Below are 27,752 nucleotides of genomic sequence, written 5' to 3' on the forward strand. Positions count from 1 at the left end.
TTCATTTCCTCCTGCCTGGCTAATGCTATATATGGGTAAGATAGAGCAAAAGCCATTAAAAAACCAAAACAAAAAAACAAACGCCCTCTTTCCCAAGAATGAGATGCTTAGCAGTACTATACCAAACAGTCATCTGAAAAAAACAAAAAACAAAATCCCATCCTCACGTCTATTAGTAAAATACACATCCGCCCTTCCCAAACCCTATTTCACTGAACCCATGTAAAAAATATGGGAATCTATTGCACCTAAGGTGTCCACGTGTTCCACTATGCCGCCTAGTGACACGTCAGCCTTAGTAACTTACAATATAGTACATAGTATGGAGCCCAATGCTCCAGCATCACCCAGAGGAGTAGGTGATATTCTACATTCAATGTAGATTGTATTCAAAACCTGCAGAGAAAATGAAAACAAAAATGTCCTTTATCATACTTGTAAATAACCCAAAAAATGCAGTTGAAGCAGAAAAAAAAATTGATTACCGGCTTCACATTTGGCACAAATGCCATTGAAACGGTAAAAATCAGAAAACAGAAAAAAAAATTGTACATGTAGTAAAACATCTTCGGCTAAGGAGACAGTTCCATCTGTGTTTGTTTTGTTTTGTCAACCACTTTGAATGTATTTCTTGATGACTACACATCCGTGGCGGAAGAGAGGGCAAGGCATGTTGGATAATAAAGTCCAAGTGTTGGATTTGGGGTCGTAGTATTCCATGTTTGCGAGCGCAGGACCCTCGCTGCTGACTATTCCACCTGTAGCATAGATCTTCCCTTCCAGGACCACGGCGCTGTAAACACAGGACAAGAAGATGGAGTGAGAGGTGACAATTTCTAAGAGGACCAGTTACATGAACTGCCAGTAGGACTGGAACACATTACAATATATGTAAACCCAACGATTATTTGTCAGTATATCTGTATACAGTTTTTTTTATGGAATCAATATTTGTGAATCTGTTGCAAAGTCAGATAGATAAATACAATATATTGTGAAAAGTATTAGGACTCCTGCCTTGAACTTTAAAAGCATCCCAGTCTTATGCCCTGTACACACGATCAGAGTTTCCATCGGAATAAACTCTGACGGGTTTTTCCGACGGAATTCCGTTCAAGCTGTCTTGCATACACACGGACACACCAAATTCCGACCATCAAAACACTACGACGAGCATAGAAAAATGAAGTTCAATTCTTCCGAGCATGCGTCGAATTGTTTCCGAGCATGCACAGTTTTTCTCCGTCGGAGTTCCATACAGACGAACGGAGTTTCTTGTTCTCTTTCTAACTCGGTCGGAATTTCCGACGGAAAAAGTCTGATGGGGCATACACGCGGTCGGAATGTCTGATGAAAAAATTCCGTCTGACTTTTTCCATCGGAAATTCCGATCGTGTGTACGAGGCATTAGTCCGTAGCGTAGGGTTCAATATTGAGGTGGCCCATACTTTGCAGCTATAACAGCTTGAACTTTTCTGGGAAGGCTGTCCACAAGGTTTAGGAGTGTGTCTATGGGAATGTTTGACCATTCTTCCAGAACCGCATTTGTGAGGTCAGGCACTGATGTTGGACGAAAAGACCTGGCTCACAGTCTCAACTCTAATTCATCCCAAAGGTGTTCTATCTGATTGATGCCAGGACTCTGTGCAGGCCAGTCAAGTTCCTTTACCGCAAACTCGCTCATCTATGTCTTTATGGACCTTGCTTTGTGTACTGGTCCAAATCATTTGGTGGAGGGGGGAATATGGTGTGTTGTTGTTTTCAAATAGTTGGGCTTGGCCCCTTAGTTCCAGTGAAGGCAACTCTTAAGGTGTCAGCATACCAAGACATTTTGGACAATTTCATGCTCCCAACTTTGTGGGAGCAGTTTGGGGATGTCCCTTTCCTGTTCAAACATGACTGCGCACCAGTGCACAAAGCAACATCCATAAAGACATGGATGAGGGGGTTTGGAGTGGAGGAACTTGTCTGGTCTGCACTGGTCTGGTCTGATCAACCCGACAGAACACCTTTGAAATGAATCAGTGCCTGACCTCACAAATTCGCTTCTGGAAGAATGGTCAAACATTCCCATAGCCACACTCAAAAACCTTGTGGACAACCTTCCCAGAAGCGTTGACACTGTTATAGCTGCAAAGGGTGGGCCAACTCAATATTGAATGTCCCCAGTTGTGTCCCAAGTTAAAACAATGTGGCCCTCCTCTGTCTGGCTTTAGTAATGTTATAATCTGTCTTAGCAACATTTCTGTGAATGGCCTGGACAGGGGTCAAGTCCTGGGGAAAAAAGTGTGGAAACTCCCACCCAAGATCCACTCCCCCACCAAAAAAAATAAAATGATACTCTCATATGCTTAATTACTAAACCTGCAATGTCTCCTGGGAACAATGACAAAAGCTCCCAGGAGACATTGCGGCATCGAGGACGTGACGGAATACCCGCACACTACCTGATGAATCCATATACAGGAAGCGGCCAGTAACCTAAAGGATTACTAAGGTTCGCCTGCCCCTGACAGTGAGGAATGGTCCTGGATAGATAAGAAAATGATAAATAGATAGATAATAATTAAGAAATTTAGATAGATAGATAGATAGATCGATCTGGAATAAAGTTGGGGATGTTGGGTAGACTTGGTATGACGTGGGCTGTGCTGCTCTGGTATTTGCTCAGCTGCTGTCTGGCATCTGATCCTCTGTTGTTCTTGCATTGCACAAGTTGGAAAATTCTATGCAGTTCTGGGCTTTTGGGACCCCAATAGATGCTAACGAGTGTTTCATGTTGAAGATAAATTGGGCTGTCAATCTGGTCTCAGCAATGCATGATGGGTAGATGTAGCAGCGCACAGTATAGATGATCATTTACAATGTGGTGCTGAGCAGTACGGGTAATAGTGGATGGAGGGGGGGCACCTGTCATCCGGCAAGGCTCAACTCTCCTCGGCATCACACATTCATATGTGAAAGCTAATCCCGCCAGGAGACCAAACTTCTCCCGCTTATCCGGCTGCCTCTCCATTTAGTAGATGAGGATGATTTGATAAATATTTAGAGAAAACACTGTCTTGTAAATTATCTGGATAACAGCTGTGAATTCACAGGCAGCTGGCACCGAGCGGCACAGCAGCAGATGGAGCCTGCCACTCACTCAGATTGATGGCCATCACTGGCTTCCAGGACCAGGAAATGGGCAACATGAATGTAAACCAGGGGAAGAGAAATTGTCTGTGTTGTCAACGGCAACCAATCAGACTCCAGGCATGTGTATACAAATACATAAACAGAAATATTTGCAAGTCTGCAAATAGAGATATTACGGTAAACACCTTTCATCAGTATATACCAATAGGCATGGATGTTAAAGAAAAAGTTTGCCTTTTGAATAATAAATAAATAAATGTACATTTAAAAATGTGCATTTATTTTTTGTTGCAGGAGTCTGTAAAGCATTGCACCAGTGATCAGCAGATTGCTTCTGCCATGCAGGTTTCCTGCAGATCTGCAGTGTATCTGCTGGCTCGTACCTCGTACGGGCAAGCTGATACACTCTGACAGGAATAATAATTGAACTACCAAAGTGCTCACAGTGCTATGGTAGTTCTATGAGAACTACAGGCCAGTCAAGTTCCCCCACCCCAAACTTGCTCATCCATTTCTTTATGGACCTTGCTTTGTGCACTGGTCCAAATCATTTGGTGGAAGGGGGATTATGGTGTGGGGTTGTTTTTCAGGGGTTGGGCTTGGCCCCTTAGTTCCAGTGAAGGGAAATCTTAAAGCGTCTGCACACCAAGATTTTTTCGGACAATTTCATGGTCCCAACTTTGTGGGAATAGTTTGGGTTGGCCCCTTCCTGTTTCAACATGATGGCGCACCGTTGAAAAAAGCAAGGTCCATAAAGACATGGATGAGCGAGTTTGGGATGGAGGAACTTGACTGGCCTGCGCCCAACCCAATAGAACACCTTTGGGATGAATTAGAGCGGAGACTACGAGCCAGGCCTTTTTGTCCAACATCAGTGCCTGACCTCACAAATGTGCTTCTGGAAGAATGGTCAAACATTTCCATAGACACACTCCTAAACCTTGTGGACAGCCTTCTCAGAAGCGTTGACACAGTTACTCAACATGTTTCGCTTTTTGGAGATTCTTCAGGAGATTCTGAAGAAGCTCCAAAAAAGCGAAACATGTTGAGTGGTAGTGTCTGGTTGTAACATGACACAATTTGGAAATTTAAAGAGGTATGAATACTTTTTCAAGCCACTATAAGTATCTATAGTAACACAAAAATTGTGTACGTTTCACATTGGTCAAGAAAGATACTTAAAAAGCATGCAGATACCTATGCACAGGTACATATTGCATCAAAATGTTCATGTATTGATGCAACCATCACCGAGGAAACAAGCTCATATCCTGGCTATAATAATTATCATTATATATATATATATATATATATATATATATATATACACTGTCCAGTTATTGCAAATTAGAGTTGGATCTGATCCACTGCTTGTAAAAACTGTGCAGAACAAGATGAGCCACACTGTATGCACTGCACTTACAGTACATAGTTGATGATGTCACAGCGTTCCCTTGTACCCCAAGATGTAACAAGTTTAGTTTTTTCAACCATATTAGGACTTTGCTGTACTTGTATGTATGTATTGTTGTCTCACCTGCAGAACTGTCTGGAGTGATTCATGTTGGGTCCAGCTTTTATGTTGCCTTTTTCTGGGTCATAGATGGTTGTGGCTCTCGCATAAGCTCCTCCCAGAATGAAGATAAAGCCATTCAGAGTGACCGCTGGGGCATATTTGTTATCTATCAAAAGAAAAAAAGAATAATGACATTGACCGGTCATACTCAAATTACTGAAGATCATATACAGTAAAACCTTTGATTGTTCCAGAAACATGCTTGTAATCCAAAGCACTTGTATATCAAAGCGAACATCCCCATAAGAAATAATGAAAACTCAAATGATTCGTTCCACAAGCATTTATTTATAAGTCCTTCAGTTTATAGTCCATATAAAAAGATTATAGCAATGTGATAGGTTGTGTACCCATAAAATGTCCATCCACAAATGGAAGCCTCCACAAGGGGATTAGAGTATAAAAGAGAAGAGATGCGCATCTAAGTGTAGCAATATGTTGCTAAATGTTGTACCTTCAATAAATGTAACCATATTGCTACACTTGGAGGCGCCTCTCTTCTCTTTTATACTCAGTTGTGACATGACACTGCTTGTATATCAAGACATCGCTTGTATATCAAGTCAAAATGAAAAAAAAAATGTGATTGTCTTGCAAAATGCTCTCAAACCAAGTTACTCTCAAACCAAGGTTTTACTGTATAGGGAATCTATATTTTTCATTTTTTTATGCATTTATTTGATACAGTACAGTAACAATTCTAAATAATGTATTCTTTTAATTTAAATCATGCAATTTTACTGTCCCCTGCAGTAATTTATTTCACCAGGATAACACTTAAACCCTGCAGCGCCACCTAGTGGTTAACCCCTTCACTGCCAGTGTCATATTTACAGTAATCAGTGCATTTTTATAGCACTGCTCGCTGTAAAAATGACAATGGTCCCAAAATGGTGTCAAAAGTGTCCGATGTGTGAGCCATAATGTCGCAGTTATGATAAAAATCGCTGATCGCCGCAATAAATATCACTAGCACGTTCAGGAGAGGAGTGTTCGGGCAGAAAAAATGTGCATAAATGCACCTAAACACTACTGTGCATTAACGCATTCTAATGGCCAGAATGAATTAATATTATGGCACTGTGCATGCGTGCAATCGAGGTGAAATCTGTGTGCAGCATGTGGCTTAAATCGCATTTTTTAAAGCTGCCTTTCTCCAGCCAGGAGAAAAGGCTTTCGTGTGCCGCCTCCTAGCCTTTATGCTAGAGGAGCCGAGCGTGGCTGAGCCTAGCCGAGTGCACCCGAGTGTACTGCGCTCGGTATATGTCGGCGGCGGCGCTCAGAGACAGCGCGGGAGAAGCGGGGAGGACACCGAGTGTACTGCGCTCGGTATATGTCGGTGGCGGCGCTCAGAGACAGCGCGGGAGAAGCAGGGAGGACACCCCCAAGGCCGCAGACGGACGCCGGACCGGACAAGGCCGCCGATGGACGCCGGGCAAGACACCGACGAGGGGCATTCAAACTGTAAGTAATTCATTTTTTTTTCTGAAATTTGCCTTCTAGACTTGGGGTGTGCGCTATACGCCGGTGCGCGCTATACCCAGATAAATACGGTATATGTAAGCGTTGTCCGCCACTTTAAATTGGCCATTTTTGGTAATGTTTTGTGCTTTTACATTTATATTTTGAATCCATTTGGAAATCTGCTTTCTACATGTATCTGGTGGGTGTGTACCTGTATTAATTGTTAGTACAGGTCCATTATATAGGGCCCCATTATAGACATCATCCGACCCGCCAGGTATCAGCCCCGCTCTGGAGCACAGTGCAGATGCTCTTTTCTTATTTCAACCACAGATGGGAAAAAAATAGAGAGCCGAAATCTCCGGAGAATATTTCTTTCACTGTACAGTATTTTGCCGGGGTCAGGCGGAGGCATGGCTCCTTGCGGCTTTGCATTCTCTCTATGCAGTGTATTTCTGATGCACAGCGTTCCAGAAATAAAAGGTAGAAATGAGGGATTGTAATTCTCCCCCACACTCCCTTTTCGGCACATTCAAATTTCATCTGTCCTCGATTCCACGCTACACACTTGGTCTGATCTTTGACACGTCCCTTTCTGGTTCTTTAATGGCGCATAGCGTGTCTTTCTTCAGATGTCTGCCAGCTGCAGAATAAAGCCTCAGCCTTATTATCAATGTGTAAGTACATTTTAGAGTCACCTTATCGAGACTTCTTTTGAAATGCGCCGATTTTCCTGGCCCACGCGTTCCCACGTAGTGTTAATTGAAACCAGGTACTTATTATTTCATCCGCAAACTGGGCTTAATGACTTATTATGCGACTTGATTTCATTTGCCACTTGTATAATTTGATATAAAGCCTCTAAAAATCTTCTGCAAGTTTTATTACCAGTTTACCTATAAAGCGTATGGAAGCAGCAGATGAGTAAAATACCTTACAGCTGAAGTTTAACCTGCTTATATTTTGCATTCCGTGGCCCCCCCCTCGATTAATACAGTAATTAAATGTTTAAAATCTTTCTGTCATTACTTACCTTATTTGAGACCGAGTGACATGATCACTAGGTCCCTGTGCTCCTAGGGTGACCACGTGTCCCGGATTGCCCGGGACAGTCCCGTATTTTGCAGGTCTGTCCCGGGCACCTTCATTCCAGGACAATACAGTGTCCCGGAATGATACTGACAATGCCACCCCCCGGGCCAATCTGATGGCCCAAAAAATGGCCACCACATCACCGCTTTACTCACTGACAGTACTTGCCCTGAATGCCTAGAGGAGCACAATCCCGCCCATGCTTGTGATTGGACAAATCATAAATCCCGCCTCTTGTGTCCAATCACTGTGCTGTGATTCGTTACAGCACAAGCTGATTTTTGGAAAGGGGGGTGTCCCTGAATGGTAGTTTGGAAATGTGGTCACCCTATGTGCTCCCCTGTGCAATGCGGGCAGATCATGGCTGGTTGGAGGGGCCGGCACATAGCTTTCTGAAAACGGGATGCTGTGGTAATACCCAGATGTGATGCTGGCCCTTCATGGTTGAAAGAAATTAATTACAATGAATGAAAAAGGCGTGCCATGGACCGTAATGTAGGCTATAGACAGTCCAAATTTCTTTCTGCAGCCACGGGTTGCAGGAAAGAAATTTGCACGATTCCCCCATCAACAAAGTTCTTCCGGGAGGGGCAGGATTCCGGGTGGTGAAGGCTGTGAAGACAGTGATTATTGCTAGAGGCTATAGCAGCACTACTGATAATCACAGGTAAATTCGGCAGGCTGATTGTACCCAGGTTGATCGATCGATTTGGTACATTCAGCCTGCCCACACATGGTTTGAATTTCACCCGGTACCTGCTGTACCAGCCGAGATTCAAACCATCTATGACGGGCTAAGGCTTAGGAGAAAAGGGCTAGATCAGCCTTACTCAACCTTTTTACCCAAGAGGACCACTTGAAGTAAATTTCAGGCCCCTTCTACAACCAATTTGTTGGACATCAGCGGGAAAAATTCTCCTTTTGCCATGGTGGTTAGAATACCTCCATTATAGACAGCTAAAAAGACCTTAGCATAGGCTCCAGAATTATGCAAGCACCATCAAATGGGAGGTCAATCAGCCACAGCTCATGGAACCCCTAGCAAACGCTAAAGGAACCCCAAGGTTCCAAGGAATTCTGGTTAAGAAAGGGCCGATGCTGGACCTCCTACAGCTAGCAAATGAGGTGGGCTCTGTTAGACTTGCTGCAAATTCTAATGAACGTTGTAAGAAGCTCATAATTAATTTTTTTAAGAAAACCCTGAATAAGTATAATGGCCCAGATTCAAGAAGCAATTGCGCCTGTGTAACCATAGGTTACACAGCGCAATTGCTTACTTGCCCCGGGGTTACGAATGCTCCTGATTCAGGAACATCGTAACGCCGACTGCAGCCCAAAATCTGCGTGGCATTAGGCTCTTATGCCACGCATATCTTAGGCTGCATTCTAGCGATGACTGCTAGGGGGCGCTCCCATTGTGCTCAGTGTATAGTATGCAAATTGCATACTAACACCGATTCACAACGTTGCGCGAGCCCTGCGTACGCAATTTACGTAGTTTGCGTACGTCGGGTTTCGCGCAAGGTTGCACATCCTAATAGCACGTGCAGCCAATGCTAAAGGATACCCGTCGTTCCCGCGTCGCGATATTTGAAATCTACGTCGTTTGCGTAAGTGATTCGTGAATGGCGCTGGACGCCATTCACGTTCACTTTGAAGCAAATGACGTCCTTGCGACGTCATTTGCCGTAATGCACGTCGGGAAAGTTTCCCGACGGAGCATGCGCTCTACGCTCGGCGCGGGAGCGCCCCTAATTTAAATGATTCCCACCCCCTACGGGATCATTTACATTAGGCGCCCTTACGCAGGGCAAGTTTACCCAGCGCACACGCAATTTACGGAGCTACTGCTCCGTGAATCGCGGGTAGCGCAGTAAATTTGCGGGGGCGCAGGGCAAAAACGCTGCCCTGCGCCTCCGCAAATAAGGGGCAAATCTACCTGAATCCGGGCCACTGTTTAGAAGTTTTGCCATCACCTATATTTCACTGGCCAGAATTTTCAAATGAAGGTCAGCAAAGGCAACCTCCATATTTCATACAGCATAAGATAAAACTTAAAGGGGAGTTCCACCCACAATTTCACTTTTTAAATATAAATACCCCTGTAATACACAAGCTTAATGTATTCTAGTAAAGTTAGTCTGTAAACTAAGGTCCGTTTTGTTAGGTTGTTACAGCATTTAAATAGTTTATAATCTAGAAATAGACCGTGGCCATCTTAAGTGTGGGCATCATGAAGCCAGACTGTATGACTTCCTGGATTTCAGCTTTGCATATCTCGCACATGCTCAGTGCACAAGCAATGTAATAGGTTTCAGTCAGGTTTGCAAGGACTACTGGGAAACATGATGCCTATCCCAGAAACCCTTGCAAATAGCCTAGGCAAATAAGGAGGAGGAAGTAATGAAGGACTACAAAATAAAGGTATTTACAAGCAACAAATTAAATAAAAATTGTCCATTCTGAACACTATGAGATTAGAGCATGCAGCACAGACAAACATAAAAAAATGGGTGGAACTCCACTTTAACCAAAGGAAAATTGTTATTTTTAACTAAAAAGGAAACGTTAGCATCACTTTAACTGTATCTGAGCACCACAAACTGAAAATGCTATTTAATACATTTTTAATATTCAAAGCAAACGCCCACATCCATCCATCCATGTCTCTGTGTTTTATTTGGTTGGGAAATCACTTTTGAAAAACACTCCCCTAGCATTTCTAGCCATGGGTAGAAAAAACCCTCATCCAGATAAAAGACAAAAAATGCCCATGAAGACTCCTGGGATGTATGACATCATTTTGGACTAGACCAGAAACTAAAGAAATGTTTAAAAAAAAAGTTTAAAACAAGTAAATATAATATTAGTTCCTATTTACTAATGCTAGACTCATAATGATTAAACATACTGTAGTTAATGGCCCGGATTCAGATAGGAGATACGACAGCGTATCTCCTGATACGCCGTCGTATCTCAGAGATCGGCCGGTCGTATCTATGCGGCTGATTCATAGAATCAGTTACGCATAGATATCCCTAAGATCCGACAGGTGTAAGTGTCTTACACCGTTGTATCTTAGGCTGCAATTTCACGCTGGCCTAGCCTCAGGGCCGTTTGAAGGAATTTGGGGGCCCCAAGCAAAATGGACATAGAGGCCCCCCAACCCCCCCCCCTGCACGCGCACACAAAGCCTACAGGAACCGGTGGGCGGCCTCCTACTGGCGGCTCTGGACTGTGAGGGAGGGAGGAGGAGGGGAGAGGGAGCCAGGCAGGACACACTTGTGTATTTAGGTTTTGTGCTGCCCTAGGCCTGGTGAAACTTGCGCACCCCTTCCTTTTTCAGACTCGTCCTGTCATTTTCATGGGATGAGGACAGAGGGACAGGGTGGGAGGGGGACAAGGTGGGATGAGCACAGGGGGACAGGGTGGGATGAGCACAGGGGGACAGGGTGGGATGAGCACAGGGGGACAGGGTGGGGTGAGCACAGGGGGACAGGGTGGGGTGAGCACAAGGTGGGATGGGGACAGGGTGGGATGAGCACATGGTGGGATGAGGACAGGGTGGGAAGAGCACATGGTGGGATGGGCACAGGGTGGGATTGGCACAGGGTGGGATGGGGACAGGGTGGGATGAGGACAGGGTGGGATGGGGACAGGGTGGGATGAGGACAGGGTGGGATGGGGACAGGGTGGGATGGGGACAGGGTGGGAAGAGCACATGGTGGGATGGGCACAGGGTGGGATTGGCACAGGGTGGGATGGGGACAGGGTGGGATGGGGACAGGGTGGGATGAGCACAGGGTGGGATGAGCACAGGGTGGGATGAGGACAGGGTGGGATGGGGACAGGGTGGGATGAGCACAGGGTGGGATGAGCACAGGGTGGGATGAGGACAGGGTGGGATGGGGACAGGGTGGGATGAGCACAGGGTGGGATGAGCACAGGGTGGGATGAGCACAGGGTGGGATGAGGACAGGGTGGGATGGGGACAGGGTGGGATGAGCACAGGGTGGGATGAGCACAGGGTGGGATGAGGACAGGGTGGGATGGGGACAGGGTGGGATGAGCACAGGGTGGGATGAGGACAGGGTGGGATGAGGACAGGGTGGGATGAGGACAGGGTGGGATGAGCACAGGGTGGGATGAGGACAGGGTGGGATGGGCACAGGGTGGGATGGGGACAGGGTGGGATGGGGACAGGGTGGGATGAGCACAGGGTGGGATGAGCACAGGGTGGGATGGGGACAGGGTGGGATGAGCACAGGGTGGGATGAGCACAGGGTGGGATGAGGACAGGGTGGGATGGGGACAGGGTGGGATGAGCACAGGGTGGGATGGGCACAGGGTGGGATGGGGACAGGGTGGGATGAGCACAGGGTGGGATGGGGACAGGGTGGGATGGGGACAGGGTGGGATGAGCACAGGGTGGGATGAGGACAGGGTGGGATGGGGACAGGGTGGGATGGGCACAGGGTGGGATGGGCAAAGGGTGGGATGGGCACAGGGGAACAGAGCATCTTAATGGGGGGGGGGTAGAGGGTGGTATGGGGATATGTGCTGGGGAGTGATTTGAGAGGGAAGATGATATGTGCTAGTGATCGGACCCCCCCCCCCCACACACACACACACACACACACACACACTAGCACATATCATCTTCCCTCTCAAATCACTCCCCAGCACATATCACCATACCACCCTCTCCTCTCCCATCATTTCAATAGTTCACCTCGAATCTGCTTAAGGGGGGGCCCCTTACCTCCTGGTTACTGTGCAGCACTCGTGTCTCTCCTCGGCTCCTCCTCCTGGCTGTGTACACATTGAGCCATGAGGGGGGGAGGAGCCGAAGTGTGACTGTGTAATGTATTGCAGTCAGTGGAGAGAGAGGGACGGCTGCACTGTCTCTGGTGACCGCGCCACTTTGCGGGGGGCGGAGAAACGCCCCCCCGCGAGCCCCCCTCCTCCCGCACGGAGAGCCGCACAGCTGAATCCTGGAGTTCAGTGCAACTACACGCTTCGGCACTGAACTCCAGGATTCAGCTGTGCGGCTCTCCGTGCGGGAGGAGGGGGGCTCGCGGGGAGCCTGTGAACATAGCAGCAGGCAGACAGGCGAGCCAGCTTGGGGGCCCCCCTGTAGCTCGGGGCCCCAAGCAATTGCTTGCCTTGCCTGTCCTGTTGCGACGGGCCTGCCGCTAGGTGGCGCTTCCGTTTGTTTACGCGAGGAATATGCAAATTACTATTTACGTCGATTTAGAAACGAATGCCCGCCCGGCACTATTTTTTTACGTTGTTTGCGTTCGACTTTTTCCGGCGTATAGTTACCCCTGCTATATGAGGCGTAGCTAATGTTAAGTATGGCCGTTGTTCCCGCATTGAAATTTTTACGTCGTTTGCGTAAGTCGTTCGCGAATACGGCTGGACGTAATTTACGTTCACGTCGAAAGCATGACGATTTGCCGACGTCATTTGGAGCATGCGCACTGGGATTCAGTCGCGGCCGGCGCATGCACAGTTCGTTCGGCGCGGGGTGCGCTTGATTTAAATGATACACGCCCCCTACCCGCCGAATTTGAATTCCGCCAAGTGATTTATGCTACGCCGCCTCAACTTTACAGGCAAGTGCTTTGTGAATAAAGCACTTGCCTGAAAAACTTGCGGCGGCGTAACGTAAATGACATACGTTACGCCGATATAAAGATCCGCTCTCCTATCTGAATCCGGGCCAATGAGTTTAGTTCCACTTTAACCAATTCAGATATCTCTAGACAGCCCAGCTCAGGCTACAGAAATGTTAACACCGGATCCAATACTCCTAAAAGTTCCAACCTACCATGATTATTTTTACTGAGTCTTAGCTCACTCCAAAATATACATGACTATTTCTTGGTACTTTGATAAATAAATCTGTCCAAATGTACCTTTCAGAGAAAGAATATGGCATACTTAGATGGATAAGTAATATAATAAACACTTCTATCTTCACATCTTTCGTATTATCATCCATTATACCTATACGTAAAAAGTGTAAGAGTAGGATAAGTGGAGATGTGAGTCCGTATATGGAAGAAGTGCTCCATCATTATCCCATCAGCCATACATCCAAGAAAGAAAATGCATTTAAATGGGACTTTATTCTACCCATTCAGACATATAGGGCTGGATTCAGGTAGAGCGGCGTATATTTGTGCGGGCGTAGCGCATCTCATATGCGCTACGCCGACGTAACATAGAGAGGCAAGACCAGTATTCACAAAGCATTTGCTCTGTAAGTTGGAGCGGCGTAGCGTAAATTGGCCGGCGTAAGCCCGCCTAATTCAAAGTAGGAAGGAGGTGGGTGTGATCTATTAAAATGAAGCGTGACCCCATGCAAATGAAGGGCCGAACGAACGGCGCATGTGCGCGCATGCTCAGAATCACTTTGCATATACTCCCTAAGATACGACGGCTCAATGCCTACGACGTGAATGTAACCTACGCCAAGCCCCATTCACGTACGACTTACTTAAACAACGTACAATACGACGGCTGTTTCGACGTCCATACCTTTGCATGGGATGCGCCTCCTATATGGTGGAATAACTTTACGACAGGAGTACGCCTTACGTAAACGGCGTCGATTACTGCGACGGGCGTAAGTACGTTCGTGAATTGGCGTATCTCGCTCATTTACATATTCAACGCATAAATCAATGGAAGCGCCCCTTGCGGCCAGCGTAAATGTGCGCCCAAGATACGACAGCGTAGGAGACTTACGTCGGTCAGATGGAGCCAAAATTCAGGCGTATCTTATTTCAAGAATCAGGCGCAGAGATACGACGGCGCATCCGTGCACGTACGCGGCGTATCAGAAGATACGTCGGCGTAAGTGTCTGTAAATCTGGGCCATAGGTTGCACAGTGGCTTAGTGGTTGGTGATCCTGCCTTAAGCCTCGTACACACGACCGGTTTTACCGGCAGGAAAACTGCCAGGAGAGCTTTTGGTCGGGAATCCTGGCTGTGTGTATGCTCCCTAGCCATTTTCCCATCAGGAAAACAGCCGGGAAACCTGACGGGAAAATAGAGAGCCTGCTCTCTATTTTCCCGTTGGGATTCCCGGCAGAGTGTTTCCTGCCGAGAAAATCGGTCGTCTGTATGCTTACCTGTATGGTAGAAAAACCGTGCATGCTCGATAACACTTCGACGCATGCATGGTAGCATACAAAGTTAGTCTGGGGTGTAGCAAGATAGCGGCGACAGAATCTAATGTGACGAGACACAGGCTTGTCGTAGTCGATGACGTCACTGCGTTCTTGCCATTCAAAAGAACAGCAGGTTTTTGTGTGGCCGTGTGTGTATACAAGGCTTTTCAGGGCAAGCCTGCCAGGAATCCACACAGGAAAACCAACGTTTTTTTTCCTGAGGGGATTCCCGGTCGTGTGTACAGGGCTTTACAGTCCTCAGAATCCCAGCCTGGACACTATCTGCATGGAGTTGGCATGTTCACCCTGTGACGGTGTAGGTTTCCACCCAAAGCCATACAGGTGTAATAATTGGACCTAATATGTGTTTGCATACATCAAAGATAAGGACTTTCTCTGATTTAAAAAAAAAGATATAAGGACCCAAAGCTGGACATAGATAGGTAGAGCTTCCAATGAAAATTCTTAAGAAAAGAATGTTCTAATAAAATTAGCTTTTTTTTTCTGGTCATTACTGGGTCAAATCAACATTCGTTTCAACAATGGCTTTCCTCTTGCCACTCTTCTATAAAGGCCAGATTTGTGGAGTGCATGACTAATATTTGTCCTGTGGACAGATTCTCCCACCTGCAGCTCCTCGAGAGTTACCATGGGCCTCTTATCTGCTTCTTTGATGAATGCTCCCCTTGCCCAGCCTGTCAGATTAGGTGGACTGCCATATCTTGGTAGATTTGCAGTTGTGCCATACTTTTTTCATTTTCGAATGATGGATTGTGCTCCGTGAGATGTTCAAAGCTTATAATATTTACGGTATTTATAACCTAACCCTGCTTTAAACTTCTCCACAACTTTATCGCTGACCTGTCTGATGTGTTCCTTGGCCTTCATGATGCTGTTTGTGCACTAGGGTTCTCTAACACACCTCTGAGGGCTTCACAGAACAGCTGTATTTGAACTAAGATTAAATTACACACTCTATTTACTAATTAGGTGACTTCTGAAGGCAATTGGTTCCACTAGATTTTGGTTAGGGATAAAGGGGGCTGAATACAAATGCACACCACACTTTTCACATATTTATTTGTAAAAAAATTGTGAAAAACATTTATCATTTTCCTTCCACTTCACAATTATGTGCCACTTAGTGTTGGTCTATCACATACAATCCCAATAAAATACATTAATGTTTTTGGTTGTAACATGATAGAATTTGAAAAATTTCAAGAGGAATGAATACTTTTTCAAGGCACTGTATTTGGATCCAGGGACCCCTCTACTAGTATAAGGAGCACTGTGTATATATAAAAAGAAATAGGAACATCAAAGAATAGAAAGGTACTGGAGGAGAATAGAAAAAAAGAATAGTAGATCTAAGAAGGAGAAGAAAGAATTGGTTTTGCCCTGGGGTCTGACTCTATCAAGCATGGGGGTTGACGTTGACTCCCCAAGTCTGTTACTTGCAAATAGCTAACTAGGGGGGCCAAATTTTTTCAAAACGCGATTGCTTGTCCTGTCTTTTTGTTCAGCATGATCCAGGTGAGTTTGCGCTTTGACATGTAACTTTTAAATAAAAAAGATTGAAAGCAAAAATATCTTCTTGATTGCACAAATTACCAATAATACTGCAGTCTAAATAGAAGCTAAAATGCAAATGTAAATATAACCCAATCTTAAAAACCCAAAAACAAAAAATCCTAGGTAGTGTTGTCAGCCCTGCCCAATTTTTTGCTGCTAGATTACAGAATAACTCTAACCCCTCATCTTCATAACATAAGGCCCCTTTCACACTGGGGCATTCTTCCAGCGTTATTCGAGCATTCTTCGAGCGTTATCCGAGCATTATTCGAGCGTTATTCGAGCGCTATTCGAGCATTCTTCAAGCGTTATTCGAGCGCTATTCGAGCGTTATTCGAGTGTTATTCGAGTGTTATTCGAGCGTTCTTCGAGCGTTCGAGCGTTATTCAAGCATTATTCGAGCATTCTTCTAGCGTTATTCGAGCGTTATTCGAGTCTTATTCTAGTGTTATTCGAGCGAAGCCTCATCTGCAATCCCATTGTGCTGGTAAAGCACCGCTAAGACCCTAACGTTTTAGGGCTTTTTGCAGTGCCTCAGTGTGAAAGGGTAAGGCGTTTTTACAGCGCTTTCAATTCATTTCAATGGAGAGGGGCGTTTTTGGAGTGTTTTTTTCAGCGCCCAAAAGCTGCTCCAAAGATGCTGCTTGCAGGACTCTGTGTGAAAGGGTCCATTGAGATGCATGTAGAGCGTTTTATGAGCTTTTTAATAGCGCTATTTTTAACGCTCAAACGCTGTAAACAAAAGCGTGAAAGGGGTCTAAGGGAGGTGTTCTATAGTCCAACATAATTCAGGGAAGGCTGACAACACTACTTGGAGTTTCAGTGCAGCAGAATCAGTGTTGTCAGCTCACTAGTAACATTTGGAAGCTCACTGGACCAACAGGAATTTTACTACAAGTTTTTAAAGAGTACATGAGGACATGTGCGTGTAGTTAAGAGATGCGCAGACTATGGCCCAGATTCACAGACAGCGGGCGCACATTACGCTGCCTTAGCGCAAACAATATACGCTACGCCAACACAGCGCAGAGAGACAAGCATGGAATTCACCAAGCCAGTGCTCCCAACGCTGCGCTGGGTTTTGAAGGCGTACGCCAGCGTAGGTGGAAGTGGGCGTGAGCCATGCAAATGAGGCGTGACCCCATGCGCCGAGACGTGGACACATCCCCCTGCGCATGCTCACAACCACGTCGGAACAACTGCCTAAACTACGCCGGATCACTGTGTACGGCGTGAACGTAACCTACGCCCAGCCAGACACGTCCAACGTAAAATACGCCGGCTTGTGTTCCCTGGTGCAGACCTTTGCATGTCTGCTGCTGGGTTACACCTCCTTTATACTTTACGCCAGACGTACAACTTACGCGCACTGTGTCGGGCGCACGTATGTTCGTGAATCCCCGTATTTCACTCATTTGCATATTTGAATGCCTAATCAATGGGAGCGCCACCATGCGTCCAGCCTAAATGTGCGCCCACCCTACGCCGGCGTAGGCAAGTTACGTTGGCGGGATGGAGCCTGTTTTTAGGCGCATCTTAGTTTGTGGGTCCGGCGCACAGATACGACGGCGCACATTTGCACTTATGTCGGCGTATCTTGTTATACGTTGGCGTAAGTGCTTTGTGAATCCGGGCCTATGTTTTTTTTTTTTGCCCCACATACGCTTAATTGTAGCTGTGCAACAATTGCGCTGCTTTTTTCAGCACAGTTAAACCATTCTTGACAACAAGCTCTTATTCTAATACATCACATCTGTTTGGCTACGGAGGCGACTGTAAATTGCAAGCTTCTCTGTAGGGGTAAGTACCGATTTTAATGCTTTTATAGGCGCTCTGTAAACAGCATTTGGGATTTGTTTGTGCTTTATTAATGAATAAACTAAATAAATAGCGGATGAGGCATTTCATTTATTGCTCCAGGCCCGGTTCAGGTTCCTAACAGAGGTGCTAAGTTCAAAGCGAAGTGTTAAGTTTTGCTGCACTCGCTGAATGTCACCTCGAGGAGATTGTTAGTCACATTTTCCTTCTACTATTAAGGTTACTGGGAGCTGATCAAACATATGACTGCATAGTAATTTCACAGTAATCCCAGAGGACCTATATTTACTGACCCTGACACACACTGCTGCTTAACAAACACTTACTGGCTGCTTACACACTGTGTTTCCCAGACTCTTACTTAATGAATACAGCAAAGTAAGTGTTCCCTACAAGGAATGAATTTATAGTGCAGAATTTGATTGCATTTCAAATACAAGTAATTACTGCAAACAAAATCTTGTGGGAGTTCTCAGAAACCCATCTACTCTACGCTAGACGTTTATTTAAAGGCAATGTCCACTCACAGCTGTTGTGTCAGGTCCTAGGGGAAGCCGCTTGATGGAAAGCCCACTCCATCATTCTGTTGGGCAGTTCTTGCTGCTGGAGTACTCAGCTCTATCCTCTGTTGCAGCCATTGTTGTTTTTCTTAGCAGAAAATGTTGTCACCAAGAATTTGGTTTTATAGTGTGGGTGAATGACATCAATTTGTAGCACCACATTCATTGATAGCAAATATTTCAACAAACAAGTTGATGGGACTTTTAAAGGGTGCTTGAGTATACACATTAATACATTAAAAGTTAAAACTGTGTTCTTTATTAATTTACAATATTAAGAACATTCCATTATAGAAGCAGACACATTTATTACATGGTCGTTGTAATGTTAATTTGTACAGCGGTATGACAGTAATAGATTCCCAACATGTTTCACCCTGTGAGGCTTCTTCAGTGGGCGACCTATACATTATACAGACACCTTTGCAATTTGCATAAGGCTAGCCATCACTCCCTCTTTAGGGATTAGGCACCGCCATGTGATTTTTTAGAATACTACACATTTCTGGTCACACAAAAATCCATTGCCTGACACCGTGTGGATAAGCCTTCACTGATAAAACAATAGTGTGAAGGCTTTTAGAGCACTAGCAGTTATTAACCTCCCTGGCGGTATGATTCTGTCTGGAATTACGTACCAAAAGCGGTACAATTATTTTGCAAGGAAATTTGGCTTTTATACTGTAGGCCTGCAATTATTAGGAATAACTCATTTAAATCTGACCAAACAAGAGTCTAGTAGGCATCCCGGGTATGATTTTTTTTTAAAAACAAAATTATAAATTATAATATAATAAATAATTATAAATAATTATAACAAATAATAATAATATAATTATAAAAAAAATTATTCAATAATGTAATCAACTCAAAATCACTGAAATTTGCTCAGTTGCAGAATTGTCGCTGTCATTACTTTTATTTTTTTATGACGAATTTCCCCACAAATCGCTATCGCACAATTCTGCAAGTGATTATAATTTATTATCGCTGTTTTCTAGCTGCTCTAAAACCATTTTTGACATAAAGGGACACTTTTGGTTGCCATGGACAATCTACAGTTTGCAGTCAGAAAGAACAGTTTTTATTATATAAAAGTACATGTAGGACACTGGGCAGACCACTAGGGACAAGGGGGGTGTGTATTTTTTACATACAGTACTGTAATCTATAAGATTACAGTATACTGTATGGAATGTGTTTGTTTACTTTTTTGAATTTGTGCCATTCTCCGCCCCCGTGCGTCGTAACGTCGCAGGGAACGGAGATCGGCGGCACACAGGGACACTGTGAATCGAGCGAGGTCCTGCTCGCTTACACAGTGGGGATGCACCGCAGGATCCAGGGACAAGGTAAGTAACTTGTCTGTGGATGCTGCGAAAGGTAAGCCGCGCCGCTGCACGCTCTGCACATCTACCCCGAGCGTGACTCGGGGATACCGATCCTAGCATAGAAAAACAACCCCGAGTCACGATCGGGGATACCGCGATGGGGGTTAAATCCCATGAAGAAGCCCCACAGGGCAAAATATGTTGGGAGTCTATACTGTCTTACTGCTGTACAAATGAACACGACAACCACCATGTAATAATTGTGTATGTTTTTCTAATGGAATGTTCTTAATATTGTAAATTAATAGATTACGTTTTTACTTTTAATGTATCAGTGTGTATACTCAAGCACCCTTTAACCACTTGCCGACCGCCGCACACACATATACGTTGGCAGAATGGCACAGGCAGGCAAATGGGCCTACAGGTACATCCCTTTGAATTTGTCGCCTTGCTGGCGCGCGCGCACCCGCGGGTCCCGCAAACTCGATATTTGCCCGCGGCCCACTATGGTGAGACCGAGAGACAGAACGGGGGATGTAAACAAGGCTCTTACCTGTTCTGCCTAGTGACATGACAGACTGACAAAGCTGAATCTAAATCTGCCCCCTGTGCTCCTTCATCCACAGCGATGGCTTTATATAATACAGGAGGTTTGTGAAGCCCTGTACACACGATCGGTCCATCCGATGAAAACGGTCTGATGGACCGTTTTCATCGGTTAACCGATGAAGCTGACTGATGGTCAGTCGTGCCTACACACCATCGGTTAAAAAAACGATCGTGTCAGAACGCGGTGACGTAAAACACAACGACGTGCTGAAAAAAACTAAGTTCAATGCTTCCAAGCATGTGTCGACTTGATTCCGAGCATGCGTGGATTTTTAACCGATAGACGTGCCTACAAACGATCGTTTTTTTTTGCTATCGGTTAGGAATCCATCGGTTAAATTTAAAACAAGTTGGCTTTTTTTTAACCGATGGATAAATAACCGATGGCACCCACATACGATCGGTTTGGACCGATGAAAACGGTCCATCAGACCATTCTCATCGGTTTAACCGATCGTGTGTACGCGGCCTTACTGTTCAGGTGACCAGGGGAAAACAGAGGGGAAAAAAAGCTTTTAAAAAAAACTGAGGCCCAGATTCACTAAAGAGATACGACGGCGTCCTTATACGCCGTCGTATCTCTGTTTTAGGGTCTTCTTAACTATGCGACTGATTCATAGAATCAGTTACGCATAGTTAGCCCTAAGATCCGACAGGTGTAATTGTTTTACACTGTCGGATCTTAGGATGCAATACCGCGGCCGCCGCTGGGGGGAGTTTGCGTCGTAACCCAGCGTCGGGTATGCAAATTAGTAGTTACGGCGATCCACAACGTTTTTTTCGCGTTCGCTACGTCGCTGCTAGTCTAGTTTCCCGTCGCAAAGTTAGTCGTCGTTTTTGGTGCCCTAACTTTACACAGCACACGTATGTGCTGTATAAAGTATGGCTGTCGTTCCCGCGTCAAAATGTAAAAATTTTTCCTTCTTGCGTAAGACGTCCGGGAATACGGAAGTACGCTACGCACGTCGCCGTTCAAAAAAATGTCACTTTGCGCAAAGCACGGCGGGAAATTCAAAAGGGAGCATGCGCAGTAGGTCCGGCGCGGGAGCGCGCCTAATTTAAATGGCACACGCTCCTTTGAATTACGCGGGCTTATGCCGGAGGCCGCCGGCGGAAGTTTTCTCGCAAGTGCTTTGTGAATCAGGCACTTGCAATGAAAACTTGCGGCAGTGTAACGTATCTACGATACGTCACGCCACCGCGATTCTATGTGAATCTGGGCCTGAATTCTTTGCTTCTAATGATTGAGGAATTGCCATATATTACATTTTTGGTTTTGGGTTTAATACTACTTTAAGTTTGTCTGAGGTTTTTCACTTTTATAAGGTATAGGAGAAAATGTAATTATAAGGCAGACTGACGCTTCATTACCGAGTCCCTAACTTCCCCATATTATCACCATCAATAAATCTAATCCACGGCATGGGTGTAGCACCGGTCACTTGATTTGGACACATTTCCGATCATAACTGATCACAGAACCGTTAATTCCATTCACGTCACAGAGCAGATATTAAACGTGATGACTTTCACTGGGCATACTTAATGACTTCTACCACAACTCTCTGGAATACGTTGACCTCTACCTGACAAGACCATCAATCTCCAGCTGCCATCCAAGCACCAAGTAAATTAGGAAAAGGGTGCCGTTAATTCCAACATGCGCTCACCATTATTCACATTTTGCTATACATCGTAGGCCTTATGTATGAGCTGTAGTCTTGACGCCTATAGCGACCAGGATTTAAGTTTCAGACTTGCACTTGAATAATGCTTGGGAACTTGATTGATAATAGTAAGAGTTCACTCACCACCCGACAGACAGGTAAGTATTTATCTTCCTGTCACTGGCGAAGCAACGGGGTGACTTTAAGACTAAACAATTGAAATATGAGTTTTGGGTGTACTGGACCTATCCGTCATGGTGACTCACTATATAACTAACCTATAACTGACCTTTTATGAAGTTCTTCTATGGAATTTACACTCCTCATTTAATATAATTCTTCTACAGAGGTTTTCTCAGCTCGTAGCTATAACAAAAGGTTGAATCCAGCACAATCACAGGCTGAGATATAACATCATCTTCTGGCATCTAATCTCACTATCCATAACAAATATTAATAATAATGTTTTGTCAGTGTAGAAAAACATACAATTAAAGGGGTTGTAAAGGAAAAAAAAAAAAATCCCTAAATAGCTTCCTTTACCTTAGTGCAGTCCTCCTTCACTTACCTCATCCTTCCATTTTGCTTTTACATGTCCTTATTTCTTCTGAGAAATCCTCACTTCCTGTTCTTCTTCTGCCTGTAACTCCACACAGTAATGCGACACTTTCTTCCTGGTGTGGAGAAAGTGTCTTGAGGGGGCGAGCAGGAGGGTCAGGACGCCCACTAACACACAGCTCCTTTCTCTATCTGCAAAGTAGAGAGTGTCCTGACCCTCCTGCTCGCCCCCTCAAGAGGCCTTCTCCACACCAGGGAGAAAGCCTCGCATTACTGTGTGGAGTTACAGACAGAAGAACAGGAAGTGAGGATTTCTCAGAAGAAATAAGGACATTTAAAAGCAAAATCGAAGGATGAGGTAAGTAAAGGAGGACTGCACTTAGATGAGGTAAGTAAAGGAGGACTGCACTAAGGTAAAGGAAGCTATTTAGGAAATAAATTGTACCTTTACAACCCCTTTAAACTTCCACTTGCATTCCCTGAATAATTAACTAAATAAATATGTAATAATTAAATACACAATAATAAAAATCTTTATAAAGTAAAATGAAATAATAATAAAACCCATTTTCATTTTAATTATAGTGACTGATTCGCAGGCTCTTATAACATTTTGCTGTGTTGTAGGTGCAGTAAAAGAAGCTGTAATTTGTATCTATAATTGGTGTGCTTGGTGTACAGTACATGGTGATGAGTGGATCTCTGATTAAAAAAAAAAAAAAAAATAATAATTTTTGTGGTTTAAGGCTAAGGGCCAGATCCAAGAAGCGCGGCGCTTCTTTCCGGCCGGCAAGGTGTATCTCAGATACACTACGCCGCCGTAACTTACAGCGTATTTCCAGTATTCTCAAAGAATTTGCGCCGTAAGTTACGGCGGCGTAGTGTATCTGTGTCAGCGTAAGGGCGCGCAATTCAAATGGGTGAGATGGGGGCGTGTTTTATGTCAATACGTCTTGACCCAACGTAAATGACGTTTTTTCTGAACGGCGCATGCGCCGTCCGTGGGGGTATCCCAGTGCGCATGCTCGAAATTAACCCGCAACAAGCCAATGCTTACGACGTGAACGTCATTCTACGCAAAGCCCTATTCGCGAATGACTTACGCAAACGACGTAAAATTTTCAAATTTCGACGCGGGAACGACGGCCATACTTAACATAGGATACGCCTCATATACCAGGGGTAACTATGCGCCGAAAAAAGCCTTAAAAAAAATGCGCCCGCCGGACGTACGTTCGTGGATCGCCGTATCTATCTAATTTGCATACTCGACGCGGAAATCGACGGAAACGCCACCTAGCGGCCAGAGTAAATATGCACCTTAGACTCGACGGCGTACTAAGACGCCAGTCGGATCTAGCACAGCTTCAGGCGTATCTTGTTTTGTGGATACAAAACAAAGATGCGCCGGAGCAAACTAGAAGTTACGCGGCGTATCAATAGATACGCCAGCGTAACTTCTTTGTGGATCTGCCCCTAAATATTTAAACAAGACCATGTTATAAACACTGAAAGTTACAAAGACCTAGATATCCCTAGAATGGAAGACTGTTGAATAAAATTACATGACTTGAACCAGCAAATCCGAACAAATGTTTTTTTATAAATGCAATGAATCTTCAGATGCTACATGGGAGCCATGAAAGGGAAATTGATCATTTACCATTTTATCAACATGCCCCATGGAATTTTATCCATCGTCAATACTATTTTAAATGCACATTTGTTTCCTGCTAAAGGACAACTCTAGGTGTATGTAAAACATCATGTAGTCAATATATGCCTGCAGACATCATAAATCTATTTTCTGTTCAGCCTGTGACACAACTTACAGTCATTAGTTCTGTATGTAATTCAGCATATTTCAGAGAGTTTTGGTATTGCAATACACCAGATGAAAGCTGATGTCAGGCTTGCAGTAGATGTACCAGCTCGGTAAGGAGCATGCTTATCATTGTCAGTATATTGATGTTCTTTGGTAGTCCACAAAATGGCGGCACTGACCCTGCAAAGGCTGTGGGTTTGAAATGTGCGGTCATCATTCTTATCCTCTGCATGAATTACTTTACAAATCTTTGGGTAAGTGAAGCAGTCCCTACAGGTGTGTCGCTTGTGTATTTAGTCGCTTGAAGAGCCATTTTAATACAAATGGATGGTCTGCTTTACATATATCCCTCCAAATACAAGTGTAGCATTACCCCTAGAGGAGCCGCTGGCCTGTGTTCTCTACGGCCGGGTACAGACGAGCAAACATGTACGATGAAACCGGTCCGTCGGACCGTTTTCACCGTACATGTCTGCCCGGGGATTTCTGTATGGTGGCTGTACTCACCATCATACAGAAATCCGCACATAAACAATACGCGGGGCGTGTCCGCGCCGTCGCCGCAGCGACGTGGGCGGCCCTGCCAGTTCAATGCTTCCACGCATGCGTTGAAGTCATTCGACGCATGCGAGGGATGGCGGGCGCTCGGACATGTACGGTAGGTTTGTACAGACGACCGAACATGTCCGAGCGGGCAGGATTTCAGCGGGCTGTTTTAAAACAAGTCCATAAATATTTGCCCGCTGGAAAAAGGCCCGGCGGGCAAATGTATGCTGGGGCCTACACACGACCGAACATGTCTGCTGAAACTGGTCCGCGGACCAGTTTCAGCAGACATGTTCGGTCGTGTGTACGGGGCCTACCACAATCTTCCTAATGCCTTAGGCCCCGTACACACGACCGAGTTTCTCGGCAGAATTCAGCCAGAAACTCGATCGGAGCTGTATTCTGCCGAGAAACCCGGCCGTGTGTACACTTTCGGCCGAGGAAACCGACGAGAATCTCGTTGTGCCAAATAGAGAACATGTTCTCTATTTCCTCGTTACTCAATGAGGAAATTTGGCTCGCCGAGATCCTCGGCGGCTTCATAAGAAACTCGAAGAGCAAAACGATGTGTTTTGCTCGTCGAGTTTCTCGGCCGTGTGTACGGGGCCTCAGCCCTACTTACTTACACGCCAGGTTACAAGGGAGTAAAACACCCACAGAAACTACTTAATGCCTCATACACACGATCAGAAAAAGTCAGACGGAATTTTTTCATCGGATATTCCGACCGTGTGCATGCCCCATCGGACTTTTTCCATCAGAAATTCCGACGGAGTTAGAACATGTTCTCTTTTTTTCCGGAAATTCCGTTTGTCTGTAAGGAACTCCATCAGGGAAAAACACACGCATGCTCGGAAACAAATCGACGCATGCTCGCAAGCATTGAACTTAATTTTTCTAGGCTTGTCGTAGTGTTGTACGTCACTGCGTTTTTGACGGTTTGGAATTTAACGTGTCCGTGTGTATGCAAGATGGCTTGAACGGAATTCCATCGAAAAAACCCGTCGGAGTTTATTCTGACAGAAACTCAGATCGTGTGTACAGGGCATAACACCCAACACTCTGGCTATCTTAAGTGAGACAATAGAGCCATGGGCGGAAGTGCAGTTATTGTTTTTTTTTTTTAAGAGAGTTGATTCATAAATGAATGCAAGCCAGTAACAATTACATGTACACAATTCAGCATACTGGGTAGATTATCAGGAGAGAGGAAAACCAAAGAAAACCAGCTGGCATATTTGTTATAATAGCCCAAATCAGCATAACCTGTAGCAATATCATCTAGACTACCAGGCAGGCAAATCTCACTTAACAATGATGAGACTCTATTGACCATGGATCCTGATGGTGGCTGTGCTAAGCTTAGAGGGCACAACCTGCATAAACAGCATAAACGAATTAAAAGAAAGGAGTTATAAACTGACAAGAGGGGCAATCTCTAGATAGAACTTTAGCCAGCTAACGTTGGGGCCCTGTAGTTGACCACTGGGTCATTAGAGGTGACTTTATGTCCTGCAGACGGTAAAGGTGAAGTTACAACTAAATAGATAAAAGTTTGTCTACCCAGGGTGTACGCGATAACTATGATGTAGGCGCATCCTGTGATGTGAGTAAATGTAAAGTGAAATCAAGCAATAGAAACTCAGCAGGGGGGCTCTGAGTACAGGAGGATGGGAGGTAGTGAGAGGTGGTACGCCTTCAGCAACTCCCCGTGAGTTTGCAAAGTCTTGTCGTGACAAGGGGCCCCCTTTCCTTGAGCTGGTTTCTGATGGTGGTTGGTCTATTCACATTTCAGCAGATCCATAGGATACACAGGTCTCTCAGCAAAAGACAAGGTGGCGGGTCTGGTGAATGCAGCAATCCCACAGCTGCAACCTCGGTCTGTGAACTGAGTGATGCCAACCCCAATAATTTGGGCCTACTCTTAGGCCTTCTCCTGTGACTCACTCCAACAGGTCTGTTTTGCTCAGATTCCCACAGCACCAAGAGCACTTCCTGCTGCACACAGACCACTGGGAAAGATTAAAAGTGCAGTATCTCATCAGTAAGGCCACTGTCTTGAACTACATCCCCCAGTTTCAGGCTTTCTATATTAGTCTTTAAAGGGGTTGTAAACCCGCTTGTTCATCTATTTTTTCTTTATGCTCAATAAAAGTCGTTTTGATTTAAAAAAAAAAAAAGGGGTTGTAAATTTTTTTTTTTTAAATAATAAACATGTCATACTTACCTCCACTGTGTAGCTTGTTTTGCAGTGTGGCCCCGATCCTGGTCTTCTGGGGTCCCTCGGCGGCTTTCTTGGCTCCTCCCCGCAAGAGCTAACCCCTGTTCCGGCAAGCACTCTCCCAAGGGGATTAGCTTGCGGGCACGCTCCCGTGATACAGTTGGCAGCTATAGCCGCCAAGTGTATCACTCGGCCTCGCCCCCCGGCGCACCGCGTCATTGATTAGATTGACAGCAGCCGGAGCCAATGGCTGCGCTGCTATCAATCTCCAATGAAGAGCTGAGAACAGCCTGAAGACAGGGGCGAGTAGCCAGAGTGTTCACGACGATGGACTTTCAAGGGCGCAGGTAAGTAAATGGGGGGGCTGGGGGGTTTGTAAGCATCAGGGGCCAGATTCTCAAAAGAGTTACGCCGGTGTATCTACAGATACACCGGCGTAATTCGAAATTCCCGCTGGCGTATCATTGTTTTGTATTCGCAAAACAAGATACGCCGGAATTAGGCTAGGATCCGACTGGTGTAAGTCACTTACACCGTCAGATCCTAAATGCAATACAACGCTGACCGCTAGGTGGCGTTTACGTTCAG

The 27,752-nt window shown here is 45.2% G+C and overlaps 1 protein-coding gene across 2 annotated transcripts in view; it reads right to left on the reverse strand.

The window, feature by feature from the left end:
* Window positions 1-408: 408 nt before the first annotated feature.
* KLHL29 (kelch like family member 29) overlaps window positions 409-27,752 on the reverse strand; it is a 1,298,229-nt gene continuing 1,270,885 nt past the window's right edge. For both annotated transcript variants that reach the window (XM_040348525.1, XM_040348526.1), the window contains exons 15-16: window positions 4,676-4,820; window positions 409-793 (exon numbers count right to left, since the gene is read on the reverse strand). In XM_040348525.1, the coding sequence (XP_040204459.1) occupies window positions 610-793; window positions 4,676-4,820 (329 nt within the window). In that variant the 3' untranslated portion in view covers window positions 409-609. The remainder of the gene's footprint in view (window positions 794-4,675; window positions 4,821-27,752) is intronic.

Source organism: Rana temporaria, chromosome 4 (genome assembly GCF_905171775.1).
Source record: "Rana temporaria chromosome 4, aRanTem1.1, whole genome shotgun sequence".
NCBI lineage: Eukaryota > Metazoa > Chordata > Amphibia > Anura > Ranidae > Rana > Rana temporaria.